The 18,782-nt window shown below is 35.9% G+C and overlaps 1 protein-coding gene across 6 annotated transcripts in view; it reads right to left on the reverse strand.

Moving 5' to 3' along the window:
- Positions 1-1,469: 1,469 nt before the first annotated feature.
- The window catches only part of JMJD1C (jumonji domain containing 1C), a 272,649-nt gene continuing 255,336 nt past the window's right edge, over positions 1,470-18,782 (reverse strand). For 5 of the 6 annotated variants that reach the window (XM_011230261.3, XM_011230260.3, XM_034662581.1 and 2 more), the window contains 8 exons: positions 17,314-17,482; positions 16,679-16,769; positions 16,057-16,187; positions 15,550-15,672; positions 11,992-12,131; positions 10,548-10,724; positions 2,697-2,828; positions 1,470-2,391 (listed from right to left, as the gene is read on the reverse strand). In XM_011230261.3, the coding sequence (XP_011228563.2) occupies positions 2,302-2,391; positions 2,697-2,828; positions 10,548-10,724; positions 11,992-12,131; positions 15,550-15,672; positions 16,057-16,187; positions 16,679-16,769; positions 17,314-17,482 (1,053 nt within the window). In that variant the 3' untranslated portion in view covers positions 1,470-2,301. The other variant, XM_034662580.1, reaches the window with a different exon arrangement.

Below are 18,782 nucleotides of genomic sequence, written 5' to 3' on the forward strand. Positions count from 1 at the left end.
CTGAGGCAACCAAAAGGACGGAGGGAACAGGGTAAATGGTCAGAGGACCTGCTCCATCAGGGAGCAACTGATCAGCAATACGATCAGTAACACAACTCCCAGCCTTCCAAAAAGTCAAATGTCTTTAATGAGGTAAGCATTGTAGTCCATTCTCTCCACCCTGCCTTACCAAGAATTAAGTCCCTAGCACGGAATTCAGACCATGGATAGAAAGAACACTCTCATCAGATGAGTTTGCTCTGAGAGAAGCCACACTGCCTTAGTTTCCACTGTTCTGTAGGGGTTGTAGTATGGTTAACGAGGTGGCTCAAACAACAGCCAAAGCAGCAAAACCATTTGGAAGAAAATCAGCATAAGACTTTGGGTTCTTGGCAGACTTTAGGGGACCAGCAGGCAGTCTACTCCAGAATTAAAATCTTGGGCTTGAAATTAATTTCACAACAAAATTAAATCAGATAGGACTTTTGAAAGTGTTAAGCAAAAAGTACCATTTTAAATGCAATGAAACATGTTTTGAAGAAAAGTATTAAAAAGTCAAAAACTTACAAAAGAAGATTCACATAATCATTTGGACTATTCCTCAGCCCAACTTTTCTAGCCAAGTAGTCATCATCCATCCCATTAACTTTTGTGTCACGTGGGGCATTAATGTGAAATGTTAACTGCTCACATTCCTGGCTGCATCCTGCCTGGAGTAGAAGGGGATATAATAAATAGCTCACACAGAGCTAAAAATGGTAGACAGAAACAACAGGAGGAAAACTAAGCAACTTACAAGGTCACAACTTGGGCTGCTTCCTTTTTTCTTTTAAACTATGTGCCTTCAGATGAAAATAAAAGGTTGTCCCCTCCATATCCTGCAGGTGTCAGTGGAGGACTATGTATTTCCGGGAGCATTCAAATCGTTAAGGCTATGTGAACCTCAAAGCAACCAACTGGTAACAGCTATTAAAGCCAAGACTTCAAATTAAAGCAAATTTCCTGACAGAACTCATATTCAGCAGGGGCTGGCTGACTTTAGTCTCTTTCCTGCCGCTATTTCGCCTGCCTTCCTCCCACCCACAAAACTGTATTATCAGCTATCTCTGCTATGAAAAACACTTACTTGAAATTAATCACATACACTCATAATCATGGCTTTTTAAATTCATGTATGAGTTCTTCTTTCAATGAAAATGTGTTCATAAATAACAAATGGGAGTTACCTGTATTCCTTTCTTTAGTTGGGCCACAGGCCAAGTTATTATTGAGACACTTATGATGGCTCACAAAACCTACACTTGATTTTAGCCAAAAGGGTGAGAAGCGATGATGGCTCATAAAATCTGTGGAAAAGCTGGAAACTTATAAAACAAAGGAAAAATGTTCCAGAAAAGAATACTGTATCATAAGAAAATGTTAGTAGTTATGATGATGATGAACCCCCAGTGGTATGTATGTCAAAAGAGGAAGAACTCTGGAACAAGCCATTTTCTGATAAAGTCCTTTTAATGGAAAATGTAAAACCCCTTCAACTTTAATGTACAAAGCCATATGTAACACTTGCACTTTTAACAAATAAAAGCAAGCCAATGTTTTAAAAAAATACATCATTAAATGTATATATGTATATATTTACATAGCATATTAAGTTTAATATTTAGCTTTAAAAGTTCACATAAATTTTACCAAAATGAGACAATTTTAAATAAATTACACCTTTTGAAAATGTTTAATTGTACAGTCAATAGCTTCAACAAAATATTGAAGTGTCCGTATTTAGTATCTACTTTATATACTTCATATTTTACAAATTTTACAATTATTTGGCAGTAATTTTCTGATTATGACATGAATGCTGTGCGATTCAGCAATTTCCCAAATGCAGGCAATAGCTGGTGTTTGTGTCCTATTCTCACAGTAACTGTCTCAATGTAGTGAAAAATATCAGTTATTTTAGTAAACTGTACAAGGTCACATTTACACTTGATCAACAATATAGCATAGAATTTTGTGGGTTTTTTTTTTTCAAAAATAAATACATCATTTTAAATCTGGCATTTTCACAAACTTCATATACACTATAATACAAAAACAGCTATGAAGCGCTGCTTTTTAAATTTAGCTTGTTTTCATAACTAACATTGAATCACAGGAGCTGTGATGTATGCCATACTGCTGCGGTATCAGTAACAAGTAATTACTACAAAAGAGAATTTCTTGGCACTGATGGTTTTATGAAGCTTAAGTTGATGTGCATACATGTCATCGTTCGAGAGAAATTCCAGTTCAATGGCCTAAAAACATCAAACTGGACCACACCTAATTTTCTTCCATATCCTCTACTTCATCTTCATGTATCTTCAAAGCTCTCACCATTTCCTTGACCGCATGATACAGTATATTTTTAACCTGAAAGAGATGTTGGTATTTCTAATCACTTCAGCTGGAGATAAAGTAACAAATGAATATTGCTATATTAAAAAAATTTTTTTTCTTAATGAAAGAAAGCCAAATTCAAGAAAAACAAATGTCATGGTTGAAAGTTAGGATAAGGGCCACTAAAATTCAAACAATTAAACGCATATTGTTAGCCTGTGGTTGTTATCCAAATGTGACAGACTAGGCAGTGATGACCTAAGCTGTTCTGCAGGTATCCTATTTCTGAATAGAAAAGGCATGTAGAGCAGGAGCTTGTTAGAAAGCTTGTCTCTTACCTGTAGTTTATCATCATAATTGATTTCCTCCTTCAAAAGTCTCAGTTCCTGTGTTAAATGAAATGACTGTACAAGATGTTCTGGGGACACAAAGTCTTCAGTTACCTGAATACAGCTGTGAAAATTCTGTACCTATTCCCAAAACAAAAACAGTAAAAATCAATTTTAGGAGGCAGGAATACCAGAGAACTTATTTTCTCCAAAACATCAAATGCATTTCAAAGCAGAACACTATACTTATATGAGAGTTACATCACTGAAAAGTTTTCATGCAGAGGGACTTTGTACATGGAATTTTTTTTTTTAAGATTTTATTTATTTATTTGACAGAGACAGAGGCAGCAAGAGAGGGAACGCAAGCAGGGGGAGTGGGAGAGGGAGAAGAAGCAGGCTTCCTGCCGAGCAGGGAGCCCGATGCGGCGCTCGATCCCAGGACTCTGGGATCATGACCTGAGCCGAACGCAGATGCTTAGTGACTGAGCCACCCAGGCACACCGACATGGAATATTTTTAAATGATGGAAAGAACAGAACTTTTCCAGGAATCCTTCAGAGAGGCTGATAATCAGATCCAAAATTATCAATTTAGTCAAGGTGATTTTTTGGTGTTACTTTTAAAAAAAAAAAAGCTAACTGGAAAGTGTCTGCTTTACCATTCAGTGCAAAGAATCTGATATTTGTTGCTGCTCCTTTGGCTTTGAGTATTTGGGTCATTTCACTGTTACCTTTTTTTTTTTTTTTTAAAGATTTATTTATTTGAGAGAGACAGAGAGGAGGGGAGGGGCAGAGGGAGAGAGGGAGGAAGAGAATCTCAAGGAGACTCCCCACTGAGCGTGGAGCTCAACTTGGTCGGGGCCTGAGATCGTGACTTGAGCCAAAATCAAGAGCTGGACGTTTAACCGATGCCCCTCACCATTAACTTTTACAACAGAAAGTAAATGAAAGCAAAAGAAATGAAATTCAGTTTGTGAAGAACGGGGATGAAAACTGTAGTTCCAAATAGATCTACCACTCACAATAGTTTTAGAACTACCCGAGGATTTTACGTGTGCTTTTCTCAAATTAACCAACTAAAGTAAACCTTCAGGCTCCAGTGGCATCAGTACCACTGTTCTCAATAGTTGTTCCTCCCCTGACTAAATAAATGGTTTTCACAAGATGCCAGTCAACAGTCTTGTCTGTTCTTTGTACACCATGTACAAACTGACTTAGTACTTCACTATTTCTTGGAACTGTTTTCTCTTAACGCTTAGTATAATGACACAGAAAGGACCAAGCTGATCCAGTCTGGATTTTATGACATTCTAGGTTGTCTTCTAGTGATAATTGAAAGGATATCATAATATTCCTGGGAAAGGATAAATAACTGAAAACTAAGCATTTACACTAATTCTAATTTTTTAAAAAGATTTTATTTATTTATTTACTTGGGAGAGAGAGAGAAACAGAGGGAGAGGGACAAGCAGACTCCACGTTGAGCGCAGAGCTCAACACACGACCCTGAGATCAGGACCTGAGCTGAAATCAAGAGCTGGACACTCAGCGAACTGAGCCACCCAGGCACCACTACACTATTTCTAATTTTAAAATGATGAAATTAAGTTTAATTGGGAGGCATGAGAAGAAGAAAATAAGTGGGGAATAGAGAAAAAAAATCTAACAATAGAGTGATGGATTCCAAAGGCCCTGAAATTCCTCCTCTGGGCAATGTCTGAACAGCTGCTCGAGTCTGCAAGTTTCCTTAGGTCAAGCACTGTCCCTCTACTGATAACCTGGTAACATATATAAACATTCTCTTCCTTTAATCATTAGGCTGTCGGTTCCTCTGCAAGATGAACACAGTGATGCCTCACATTTTCAGCACTGCTATACAGGCTCACTGGATCTTGACTGTGTCTCTAGAACAGATGCTCTATTTCACAGAGCAGGAAACTATGGATAAGAAGTTCAGTGCCTGTTCCAAGATAAACCAGCCAACAAATGGCAAGCCAACAGGAGCCCAGCTCCTGTAACATCTTGTCTAACAGATGCTTTATGGTCCTATATTAACTCAGTCACACCAGCATAGTTTCCAAATGTCCTATCTTGTTATGTCTTCCACTTATGTGAACATGCCATGGGGATTAAGTCCTTCAAAAGTTTTGGTGTGTACCTTTCTTTGAGCATGTCTAGCTCTACTGTTTTATAATTTGTCTCTTCATCAATATTCTAATTTTGTTCATATGTCATCTTCCTGATCTTCTTTATCAGTTTCCTTTAGCTCTCTGGGTACATTTAAGACAGCTGACATAAAGTCTATGTCTAGTAAGTCCAATGTCTTGGCTTCCTCAGGGACAGTTTCTTCTGACTGTTTTCCCCTATGAATAGACATACTTTATAGTTTCTAGGTATATCTTAAAACTTTTTGCTGAAAACTGGACACCTGAACATTATAATGTGGTTACTGAAAATCAGATTCTCTCTCTGCCTCAGGGTTTGCTTCTGTCAGACAAGGCTGCAGTCATCCATTTCTTTTGTGACTCTTCCACACTATTCTTGCAAAGGCTGTGTTCCTTGTTGGGTGTGATCACTGAAGTCTCTGTTCTGTTATCTCAGTGGTCAGCCAGTGACCTGCCAGAGATTTCCTTAAATGCCCCAAGTCAGCTGCCCTTTTCTTCACTGAACAGTCTCCCAATTGATGTATATTTGGATTAGATTCCAGAGTTCTAAAAAAAGTTGATTCTGTCAGTTTTTGCCAGTTCATGGTTGTTTTAAAATCACTTTTAGAACTGTGACTTTTATTAGTGCTTAAAAATGCTATTATGCTTTCTGATGACCTCAACCTGATAATATTTTGCTTAAAGGCTTACAGGTTAGTTTGAAGAGACAAAGTTCAGTCTTAAAAGTAGAACCCATTTGAACTTCCCATTCCACCAATCCCTTTTTTCAACTATCCTTGATTTATTTACATTTCACTTCCTTGACAGACTCTCTTATTCATACTTGTCCACAGGATCAATTGTAATCATAAATAGGTAATGTTAAGAAAATGTAACTCTTTGTGTTGACAGTAGGAAGGTTATCACCTTGACACTGTGAATGTCATATACATACTGACTTATGAGAACTTAAGAGTGAAAGATTTTGCCAAAGTCCTTTTAGCATTATGAATGCAGAAAATTCACAACTTAGCAATATTATAAACTATGAGTGAGCAAACATAATCAATTAAGATAAGCAGTTAAGCACAATTTTATCCTAAAGATTTTGTGGCTTAAAAAAAAATTGTTGCTGTTTAAAACGAAGGCCACTGGGGTGCCTGGGTGGCTCAGTCAGTTAAACATCTGCCTTCAGCTAGGGTCATGATCTCAGGTCCTGAGATCTAGCCCTGTGTCAGGCTCCATGCTCAGTGGGGAGTCTGCTTCTCCCTCTACCCCTCTCCCTGCTCTCTCTCAAATAAATAAAATCTTTAAAATAAAATGAATGAATGAATGCATGAATGAAATGAAGGCCACTGAGAACATCAGGGTACTAGAGCTAAGACAAAGCAAATCCTGGAGGGCAGGGTCCACCTGCTCCATCTACTGATATACTGGGGTTTCACAGATTCACTCATGTTTGCCAGATTAAGCCTGCAATTGTTCTTAATATATGGAGGATTGTGGCTATGATACTTTCCCTCAGTGTGGCTTCTCAAAAGTGCTCCCTGCTGACAAACCAGAATAAAATGTATCATATCTGGTCAAAACCATTTTTTGATTAGGTGCCTTGGGTTTGCAAGGCCTTTGTATTTGCAATGGTTTTTGAAGTGTGTTCCTCAAAGAGTTTCAGGACCTCTAAGGACTAAGTTGGAAATAATAATACATCTCAAATCCAAATTAATATTGTGAACAGAGAGTTCTTACTTCCTTCTAATTCTCTCTCAAAACCACATTATCATCACTTCTGAGTCATGGACAACACTCTTTCAACAGAGTACACATAACCATGCTGTCATTATCACACCACATAAGGAAAAGAAGACAGAAATTTTTGTGCTTATAGCTGGCAATTCTATGCCAAGATATGCAGCAGAGTGGTCTTGGAACACTCAGCAAGTTAGTAGCAGAGCTCAGAATAGAATTTGCCAATCTAGGTTATACATGCTGTATTTAAGTATAACATCTTTTATACTCTAGAAATCTATGATGAAATTTGCTCTCTAGAATGTAAGTGATATTTCTATATACCTCAAAAGAAAGCATGTTTTCCTATGCACTTATGTATATAGTCGTAATTGGAAGTTAGATTCCAACCTAAGTAAACTTTCTGAAGTAGCCAGAAGACACATTTAAGAAGAGGCCAAAATTTACATGTTTGTACAAAGAGCACAATATATATAAATTATGTAAAGTCATAACTTTGTTTTCATCTGTACTTGTGTAAAAATATGTTGTGTATGAGAACATATTTTCAGGCTGTCAGGACTTACAAATATTTAAGTGCATTATTCTAAACATGGGAGAGAGCAATGAAAAACACAGAAAACTCTGTCCCTGTGAACCTTACATTCCAGTGTGGATTAGAGGACAATAAACAAAGTAAATAAATTATGAATAATGTTAGAAGGTGATGATTGAAATGGAAAATAAAGCAGAGAAGATGACAGGAAATTTGGGGACACAATTTGCACTTTAAAACTAGGGTGTTAAGGAAGACCCCCCTGAGAAACGTGACATCTGAGCAAACAAACCTTTAAAGAATGTGAAGAAGGAAGTCTTAGAGATATCTGAAAGAAGAATTCTGGGCCAGAGGATTAGCAAGCACCACGGCCCTGCGATGGACACTTGCACGGTGTATGTGAAAACCACAGAGAGAGCTGGGGGGCCAGAGAGAAGTAAGGAGGGAAGGAGGGAAGAAAGACAGTGAAGGGGGTTATGTGTGTGTACACATGAGGGCATGGACAGGATATAAATACGGATCATTTAGGGCCTTGTGAAGCTTTGAGCAATGTTATGTGAGCTAAACTTTTTAAGAGGATCACTGTGCCTACTATTTTGAGAAAACATGGCTCTCTACCCACAAAAAAAGCAACAGAGAGAGACACGTACATGGCATGGAATCTCTGTGGTAAACAGGGATTGCTTCTGAAGGAGGGCAACTGGGGGCAAAGGTGAGAAAAAGACTGAATTTTTACCGTGAACCCTTTTGTACTACTTAGATTCTTAAAAATCGTATCACTATATTACATTTCAAAATAAAAAATTCTTTGAAAATAGCCTAGAACAACTAAACTATCCATACCAAAAAAAAAATATATATATATATATATATATCGGACCTTGGTCCATACTTTGCACAATGTACAAAAATCAACTAAAACCGGATTACAGATCTAAATTTAAAACTAACCACAAAAAAGCTTCTAGAAGAAAATGTAAGAGAAAACGTTTGCTATATGGGGCTAGGCAGCAATTCTGGATATACAAGAAAAGTATGATACATAAAAGAAAAAAATTGATCACCTGAACTTCAACAGAATTAAAATACTTCTCTTCACTACATCAAAAACTAATGATGTACTGTATGGTGAATAACGTATCATAATTAAAAAAATAAAAAATAAATTAAAAAAATAAAACACTTCTCTTAGGAAGACACCATTAAGAAAATGTAAGGACAAGTCACAGATCAGGACAATATATTTGCAAAGCATATATCAGATAAAGGGCTTATAAAGTAGAGTAGTTAAGAACACTCAAAACTTAGAAGAAAGAAAATCCAACTTCAAAATGTATAAAATATTTGAACACACAGATTTACCAAAAGAGATACATAGATGATGGCAAATAAGCACATGAAAAGATGCTAGACATACTTAGTTATTAAGAAAAAGTAAATTAAAGCTACAATGTGATACCAATGCACACTATTCAAATGTTTAAAAACAAAACTGACAACAAGCGGAGGAAACAGAAATCACATACACTACTTTGGGGAATAGAAAATGGCACAATCACTTTGGAAAACCACCTGACAGTTTCTTGTGAAGTTAATCATACATTTATTATATGACCAGGAAATCCCATCACTTGGTATTTATCAAACTGAAATGAAAATCAATGTTCACAGAAAAACCTGTATGCAAATTTTTTGGTGGCTTTACTTAATATTGTCGCAAGCTGGAAAACACCCAAATACTCTTCAATTAGTGAATGGATTTAAAAAACTGTTACATTTATATAATGAACAACTACCCAGCAATAAAAAGAATCCAACTACTGGTATACACAACAACATAGATGAATGTTGAATGTATTATATATTTTAAAAGAAAAGTCAGACTCAAAGGCTACATATTATATGACATTCTAGTAAAGGCAGAACTATAGGAGGAAAACGTAAGTAGTTGTAGGAATGTCAGATGGGAGAAGTTGACTAAAAAATGGCAGGAGGGAATTTTTAGGAGTGATGCAGGTGTTTGGTATTTTGTTGTGTTGTTACCTAAGTATTTGTCAAAACTTATAGAACTATGCACTAAAATTATACCTCAATTTAAAAAAATGCACTGTCCAGTTTAACTTTAGGAAAATAGATACTGGATAAGTCAAATAATTTATTAGGATTTTCAAGGGAACCTGTCTTGTATTATCAAAGAATTCTATTTACAAAAAGATTGACTGTACTATTCTCTTAAATAGGCTGCTCCACTGAGGGTGTTTTACATTTTCATATAGATCAGCTCTTTTCTGATAGGACACTAGAAGGCAAAAAAATGGTATGTGGGAACTTGAATCATACATGATACAACATCCCTGAAATGATCAGGTAAGACCATGGGAAAATAAAACAATTTAATATAAATAATGCATTAAACTTAATATATTTAATGTATTTTTTTCTCCAAGAAGTTACGGCAGTGAAACAGGTATAATTATTATGATGTTTGTATTTTACTGTCATAAATGCTATCTGATATCTAAGAAGGATAAATCTAACCCTGAGCTTAACATGTTAAAAACTAAGCAACTATTATCACTTAAGGAATATTTGTGCTATTATATAATGGTGTAGGGAGTAATTGCACAGTTATATAAAATGTGAAAAACATTCCTTGGTTTAAAAAAAAAAAAAAAAGGTACACATATCAGATACATCTCAACTACCAGGTGGTAGAAAATGTGGAGAACCAACTGAGGCAAACTAGCTTTTGGGGTTCTTGGGATTACTCTGCACACTCTGTTACTATGAGGGCTAACTGGTCTGTGGTAGCTCCAGTCTATTTACAGGAATCCACTGTATGCTTTTAACCCTATCCTCCAGGCCCACTATCTTTCTATGCCTTTTTTCCAGGTGCCACATAGTCAAGCCACAGAAACAAAGGTAACATGTTTATTTTAGTTTTTAAATTTTATGGATTAATAGCTATAAAAATTACATATCTTCCTTTGGACATGCTACTGCTGTTAGCAAACTAACAAGGCAGGAGTTACACTAAAAGCCTGAATTATGGAATGGTCTAGCCAACACTTCATTCTGCTCAATCTGGTGCCTTAGAAAATACGTGATCTCTTAAGTCTTAATACTTAAGTGTTAAGTCTCACTACTGAGAACTGAACATATAGTATCTCTTTTTCCTCCATAAAAAGTCTTAAAAATGAGATTTTGATCCACTAAACCGGAAACAATACAAAAATGGAAATCTGGCTCACGCTGAAACAATTTCTCAAAGCATTTAATTATGTAAGATCTCTTCAAGCACTAGAAAGCTATTTTAGTGATTTCTTAATGAAAGCAAACTGGGTGCAGATCATTCTCTAACTTGTCAGAACAACTTCTTTTTCAACATCAGTTCCTTCAGTAATAGATGTGTGAGAAATAAGTTTTCACGTACCTGATGAAGTGCTCCTGCTGGTAACACAATGGCATCACCAAGGAACTGAATGAGAGTACAGGTTCTGACTCCATATTCCTCAAATAGTCTTTGGCGGAGCTTTTTGTTCACATACCAACTTTGGTCACGTATCGGATCATGTTCTGGTAGAACTTCAAGGCCTTGTTCTTTTGAAATCTGCAATATGAATTAAAATTGAAATATACGCTGCAATTTTAAGTAAGGGAAATGGTAAATTCTGTTCAGTTAAATTTCAATTTTCCTTACAATAACCATCTTTTGTTCTTAGAATCTTATGGAACAATGCATGTGCTTAAGTTAAAGAAAATAATGTTCTACAACAATTTGAAAAGCCAAAGGATATTAAAACAATATTGCACACTGAGATGCTGTTAATAAAATAAATCATACTACCATCTTCTCACCTCTTCCATCCACCATGAAGTTTCCATTCATTTGGTTTCTTCCTTACAATTGTTTCAAAAGTATACCACAGAGATTAGGAAAAGCTTAGTTTAGTAGCTTTTTTGTCAAAAGCGAAACTATCCGTATGTACAAACTTAAACATTTCCTGATCTTGCTTTTTTAAAAATGTAAGTACAAAGATAAATACCTTTATATTGCTAACCCTCTAATCTTTGACAAATCAATTTCAAGGGACCCTTTTACTAACCTGTGAAATAATCATTCTGCTTTAAAAAGCATAATTTATAATAGTTTAAGTTAAAATACTGGTAGGTATTCTGAGATAAGACAGAGGTACAGAGCTACAGGTCCTTTACTTCATACTGAACACAGAGACAAACCTTAAGTCCTTTCTGAAAGAAAATGAAGTATAATAAGAAAAGCAGCAATGATGGTCCCTTTAGAGAAATCACTATAAATGCAGATTTAGCAAATATTTGAGCAAAGGACTGAACTAACCATTCTAAATTAATATGTCAGTTTCATTCAGTGTCTAACAACTAAATTAAAGGTACGATTATTCAAAATTTCAGTCTATTCAAATAAGTATAACAGAGCAATTGATGTGGTTAAGAAGAATTACTGCCCACGTCAACAGCCAAAACTATTAATCGAATAAAAAAAAAAGATCCTACCTTCTTTAGATGTTTCTATGACATATTAATATTAATTTTCACCACTTTTCACCAAGGGTAACATCTGACTCATCAACAGATTAGTTCGTTACCCTAAGGAGACAGGAGAGCACTAGCAACTGAGAAGAAGTTGCCATTCAAATACCTCAACACAAAACAGGCTTTAAAAGGAGCAAGAGAAAGGAGCTCTTGACTTTTAACAACAGTCAGAAGTCCCCTTCTCTTTTGAAGTAAAAATTACTTAATGATCTTATATTCCTGAATGCTAAATGAGGTTACATTGAAAAATTACTAAGTCCTTGCTCAAGGTAAAGAGATAAACTATTTGCAACCTAAATTTATACCTTTTGAAGAAATTCCCTTATCTTGTCAATGTCTTTCCCTGCATAAATATGCCACAGAGCACCAGGTATTTCACTTGAGTCCTTCAATCGTTTTCTTAAAATGTCATCCAAATCTTCTTCCTCAAATTTCTTGAGTATTCCTGAAACATAGGAGAATATTTTCAAATCGGTCCGTAAAAACTACCAGAAACCCAAGTTTCCTAGAATTGATCTACTAGAACAGTATAGTGCCTGACTAGATCACGACTCTTAAAGAGGAAGTAAATCCAGTAAACTGTTACAGAAGAGAAAACACTGACCATGTGTAACAAGGGACAGAGTAACAGTAACTTTCCCAGATCATTTGTTTTCTGCAAACCAAGGAACAAGAGATTAAAAACTCAAGGGTTTCTAAATCAAACTTGTTCACCAACTTTCCTCCTGTCCCAAGGGGGTTGTCATAATAATGATGTGTACTCATACAGCATTTCATAACTTACAAAAGACTTTCATGACCACTACTAACTACCTAGTAAACTAGGCAAGGATCATAACCTCTATGTTATTTTTGGGGGGTGAGGGGCAGGCAGAGGGAGAAGGGGAGAGAGAATCCTAAGCAGGCAAGCACCAGCTCAGCGTGGAGCCCGATGAGGGGTTGAATCTCATGACCCTGAGATCATGACCTGAGTGGAAACCGAGCTGGATGCTTAACTGAATGCCACTCAGGTGCCCCAACTACAGTGAATATTTTAAAGAAATGTTCTTTTGAGAGTAAAAGAAATTTATTGTTTGCTACAAAGAATACATCAGGTGTTTCCGAATTTGTAACAGTAAATTCTTTTTTATGTTTAAAGTTGGTTGCAAGGATTTCTTTATTCAGACATTAAGTATTTACAATGTATGCAAGGCACTGTCCTAGAATGTTGGGGAATAGAGTTAAACAAGACCCAGTCAAGACCTCACCGAGTAAAAGAGAGTATTAATAAATGTAGGAAATAAAAATACCACACAGTGCGGTAAAAACAATCATAGGAATACAAAAGGTATGCAAAGACTGGTTCAGTTCTCAAGTGTTATGTGTTAGCAAAATTATAAATTGGCGACCTCAGAATGATTCCCCAATTTTTTTTCCTTTAAATTTTACTGTTCTTTGAGGTGCCTGGGTGGCTTAGTCAGTTAAGCATCTGCTTTGACTCAGGTCATGATCCCAGGGTCCTGGGATCGAGTCCCGCAATGGGCTTCCTGCTTAGCAGGGAGCCTGCTTCTGCCTCTGCCTGCCGCTCCCCCTGCTTGTGCTCTCTCTCTGTCAAATAAATAAATAAAATCTTTAAAAAACCCCAAATAAATAAATTTTACTGCTCTTTGAATTAAAAAAAAAGAGGAGGGGTGGGGCACCTGGGTGGCACAGTCAGTTAAGCGTCTGACTTAGGCTCAGGTAATGATCTCAGGGTTCTGGGATCAAGCCCTGCATCAGGCTCCCTGCTCATCGGGGAGTCTGCTTCTTCCTCTCCCTCTGCCCCTCCCCCCCGCCCATGCTCTCGCTCTCAAAGTAAATATATAAAATCTTAAGGGAAAAAAAAGGAGGAGGGGGATTATTGGGGTAGGGAAAGCTTTTTTTAAATGAAGGCCTCTCTAGGAGGAGATGACAACATAAGCTACACTTTGAAGGGATTTGCCAGGGAGACAAGTGCGTAGAAGAGCCATTCCAGGTGGAGGAAAAAGCTTATGCTTTAAGTAGGTCAGTATTTCTTGAGTTGTTTTAAGCATTTACCCTAAAACACTTTATTTTTTATTTTACTTTTTTAGATTTTATTGATTTATTAGGCAGTGAGAGAGGGAACACAAGCAGGGGAGTGGGAGAAGCAGGCTTCCCGCTGAGCAGGGGGCCCGACGCAGGGCTCGATCCCAGAACACTAGGATCATGACCTGAGCTGAAGGCAGCCGCTTAACGACTGAGCCACCCAGGTGCCCCAACATTTTTTTTTTTTTAAACACTCCCTTTTTTGGTGATCATCTATAAGGAGTGACAAAAGCTTCAGATAAAGGCAGCCACAGGATTAAAATGATGAATGTTTTCTTAAAAGACAAAATACTATACTATAAATGAGGGATGGGAGGTGAGCAGTAACAAAGATGAATAACGAAGTCTCAGCCTTCAAGGACATGAAAGACTAGCGGAGGAGAAAAGCAGGCATAACTTCTGTTTGTAGAACAAATGCTATAGGCGCTGATTTGAACAAAGTGCAATGAGGCACAAAAGAGACCATTAACTCTGTGGCATCACAGGCTTTGAAAAGATAAGTAATCTGAACCGCACGTCACACATTTCTGTATCAGAGCTGGGACTACAACCCAAGTGTGCCTGACTCTCAAATCCTTGGGATTTGAAAAGTGTCAATTTAGGAAGCTGAGAAACAGTATGAGTTTTTAGTTTTGGGGGAATTTAGGTTGTGCTTTATGGAAGCTGTCAAATACACAGAAAAGTAGAGTGAATACTATAGGAACCCCCATGTCCTCAGCACCTAGTCATTAAGCTTTAGATACATTCTTGGCTCCAGATAGAGAGCTGGTGATGTACATGGTGACTGGGTCATGCACAGAATTTCATATGAAGTACCTGTAAACTAGAAAAGGTAGAAAAAAATTCTCTGACTCTAGGAAAGCCTGGGATTCTATAAGGTTAGTTAAGAACTAGGGGAGTAGTATCACAGAAGCTAACGGCCGTATGTAAAGAAGAGGCAGTGATTAACAACAGTGCCATTTACTTCAGAGGGGCAAGCATTAAGAAGACCAGAAAGAAATCACGAGACCACTTATCCAATTGTGAATGTTAGTGAGGGCTGCAGTAATAGTAATTTCAGTGAGGCAGCAGGTATAAGGCCAACTTGCATTGAACTGAAATGTGAGTAAGAGCTGACAAAGACAGCAAAGAATTTGTTATGAAGGCAGGAGCTATAGGATGGTGGCAAGGAGACTAGATATGAAGGTTTTCTTCTGAGAAAGAAGGAATAGTCTAGAGTGTACTTCTACTCTGAAGAAAATAACTAGCGCAAAGGAAAAGTTTAAAGACCTATTTACATAGAAGGCGACAGCAGATGGAACAAGGTTTCGGAAAGAAATTCAGAGGATGGAATCTAAGACCTATACAATGGACAGAATGGTTACATCTACTTAGGAGAAAAGATCCCTTCTGTCTCTGACAGTAGAGGGGAAAAAATGAAGAATGTTTGAGGCACAAACCAAATCTTAATCATCCTCAGAACCCCAGGACCCAGTTTCTATTCTCCAATAAAGTGTTTATAAGTAAGCCTAACAGTTTATTTTCACAGACAGAACATTTAAAGGTAGGAAAGGAGCAAATAAAAATACTAATTTTTAAAATTAAAAGTTCTACTATATTGAAAAAAAGGTAAATCAAGCATTCTTAAAGTAATAAAGATTAGAATATCTCTATATCCACTGCAATTCTTTTTGCAATCTTTGCTGTTTACTCAGAGGCTGATATTCTATATAATAAATCCTAGTGTGTGTGGTTATTCAATTTCATTCCACAGACCTCTATTCTTCAAGTTTCTTTACCTGCTTTTGAGAGAATGCCATTTCCTTTTGCTATGCCAACATAGACTAGAATATTTACGACGTCAGAAACTTCCACGTGAAGATTTGTTGTTCCTATGTCATGATCTTTAGCAGCGGCTACACCTGTGCATAAAATAAAATTTTATTTGACTGAATACATATCCTAGATATTCCCCCTAAAATCAGCTCTATGAGGAAAATTTGTTAATTGTAATTTGAGCTTTAGTTTCCTTGCTCCAAAGCCTGCTCCTCAAGAGCCACAATCCAAGAAATTTCCACAAAAATCAAATTACTAGAAGAAGTAAATATTTTGCAAGGAATTAGCAAGTACTTAACTATATTGGCTATTAATTTCTAATATAATGTTTGACAGAAAAAAAAAGATTTCAATGGATTACTAAAAAACGGATTTAGTAGAGCCTTCAAAATCACTAGACAATTTATCATCGGACAGAAGTTAAAATTTCATGTAATTCCAAGTACACAGAAATGCAAATATATACCCACCATAGGCACTGCACAACCTGGGTCCTAGATCAGGGCGTACAAAAAATCCTGGCAAATGAGAGGCCAAGTTGAATTTTCCTTCTGGATTACAATATTCTGGCAATGGTAGGCTTTTTAAAAGATCTTCGTATCTGAAGAATAACAACATTGACTTCTTTTGAATACAGATTAACATTCTTAGGTGCCTTCATATACAAAATTTTCAGGCTGTTTGAAACCTAATACAACCTTTCCTTAAGGGTTCTGACAAATAACACTTTCCTTGATTTCATTCAAGTTTAAATCAATGCCTAACACAAGGACAAGCACACAACAGAAGTGATACTGACTAAACCTGTAATTCTGTTTCTCTAATCATAGCAAATTAAAAACATCAAGAGAAGGGAGGTCCTAAACAGGACCGGGCATCCTTTGATATTAGCATTCTCTCCTTTACTGCCCTAACATAAAGACTTCATCCTGCTGAGAATACAGAGATTGGGTTTTGTTCTTAATTTATTTTTAATTGGCAAGGAAAATGCCTGAAGGTCAAATATGTAGTTCCTTATCCTACTTCTGGGGATAATCTCAGCTCAATTTAAAAAACCCAAGGATTAAAATAACAAGTTTTAAAAACATGTACCTTGTTGGCATCATAGTCTTGAAGTCTTCTCCTGAAGGGCAATCTTTCAATTTTAAAACAACTGTTTCTCCACTTTTCGTTTTTTGTCGTTCTATAAAAAACACAGTTTATTATTAAAAGGTAATTTCTGCCTTTTAATTTTCATTAATGTTTGAAGAGGAAGGAAGAGATGTAAAATGAATGACTCGATTGTTGTACAGTAGGTATTTAATGAATGCTTGCTTACTGAGTTTAATTTCTTATGTACTTATATAGTATTAGGACTTTTATTCCTTATGTATTCAGGTATTTGTAATATTGCAAAAATATTCTTTAAAAATATGTTTACAATTGTTATTGAAACTAGTCTTACATTTTTACTTTTAATTTTCTAAGTGTTTTACATAACTTATATAATTCTCAAAGGTTTATGGGATTGCCAAAAATATTCCCTATATAAAGAAACATGGTATAAATAAATTAGGGGTGGAATCAAGGAATAAGACGCAGTCTCTTGTTTCCAAGTATCTGTCTCTTCATTAGCCAAAATAATTTAGAAGTTTCAAAGTTTAAAAATCTGTTAAGTCATATTTGCAATTTATAATTTTGGGGGGATATGTTTCAGAAAACAGTAAAACAAACAAAAAACAACATACTTGAAACTTCTTCAAAACCATCCCAGAATTCCTTAACATTGGCATTTGAAATAATGCTGTCTTTGCAGTTCAGGAGATCAGCTTGGTGGTCTCCAAAATCAAGACTAATTGATTCCGCCTTCCACAAGCTAATGTTCATTTTCTTATGCACACCAGAAACCACTGCAGGCTTATAAATAAATAAATAGATAGATCGATAAGTAAGTTAAAAGGTATATGGACACTTCCAAAATTCGATTTTATACACATATACAACAAACAAATAACATGTTAAATTTCAGGACTAATGACAAATTGTGAAAATAAAAGGACTACTGAAAATAGTCCCTAACCTGAAAAGCTGTACATAATATACTGTCAAAGAGAACAGGTAATGAGAGAATGCCACGTAAAATACACTGCCATTTTTTAAAATTAAAATTAACATGTAGTAAATTTTCAGGAAAGAAGTCTTAAAGGCTACACTAAAAATTTCAGTTCTAGGTAGTATAAATATGGATTTTTGGCTGCTTTATTTATAGACTAGTTTTTGAAGGCAGAACATAACCTACTTCTATATCTATATGTGTGATATATATAAGATTTTAATAGAATACATATATAGGACTTGAGATTAAAACATAATTTGTATCACTTAAAACACATACACACATTCTGTACCTCCACAAGGATCATGATAAATAAAAATATTAAACAACCAGGCAAAACATTAAATTTCAAGCTTAATGGCTGTCTCCCTGAAAGTAAATCTCTCCTACGAAATCATATGAATTTGAATTCCCTCACAGCTATCTAACCCAAAAACTAACAACTGAAGATTTAAAGCTTCTGAAACTCCAATGCTGATGTAAAAAAACCTCTACAACAATCTGATATACTATCCCCAAGGTTTTGGGTTTTTTCAATTCCTTTATTTTAAAAGAAGCAAAATCTGGGATATAGAGAACAAAGAAAGTTGTGACTTGAGAATCTCTTATAAAATATATTTATTAAGTCATCTTAAACTTCATTAAGATAATTATTATTTCGGGAACTACAGAGCAGAATAACCTCTAGCCAGGGTTCTTATCACAAAAGATATCTCGAAAAAAAAAGAAAAACAACAAAAATCACCTTAAGTCTGCTTAACTACTTATTGGGGCACCACTCCATTAAACTTCCCTTCAACGGGCTAATAATACGATCAACTATTAAAAACAGGTTCAGCTATTAATTAACTATTGTTGACAATTCAGGTATTAATTCCCAGCCCCTATTATGGCTATCCAGTAATACTCCTATCAAGCCCTATGCCACTCTTTCTAATGGTAATCATATTGTTTAAAAAACGAGGGGTAAGTTATTATCTAGTATATTAGAATATTCTCAAGCAGAATTCTTAGGCTACCATCATCATCATCTTCTCAAAATACTGGAAGCCTTCCTATTTTGATTCCTTGCCTATAGCCTTATTTTCCTCTATTTCAACT

This window comes from Ailuropoda melanoleuca, chromosome 6, assembly GCF_002007445.2.
Source record: "Ailuropoda melanoleuca isolate Jingjing chromosome 6, ASM200744v2, whole genome shotgun sequence".
NCBI lineage: Eukaryota > Metazoa > Chordata > Mammalia > Carnivora > Ursidae > Ailuropoda > Ailuropoda melanoleuca.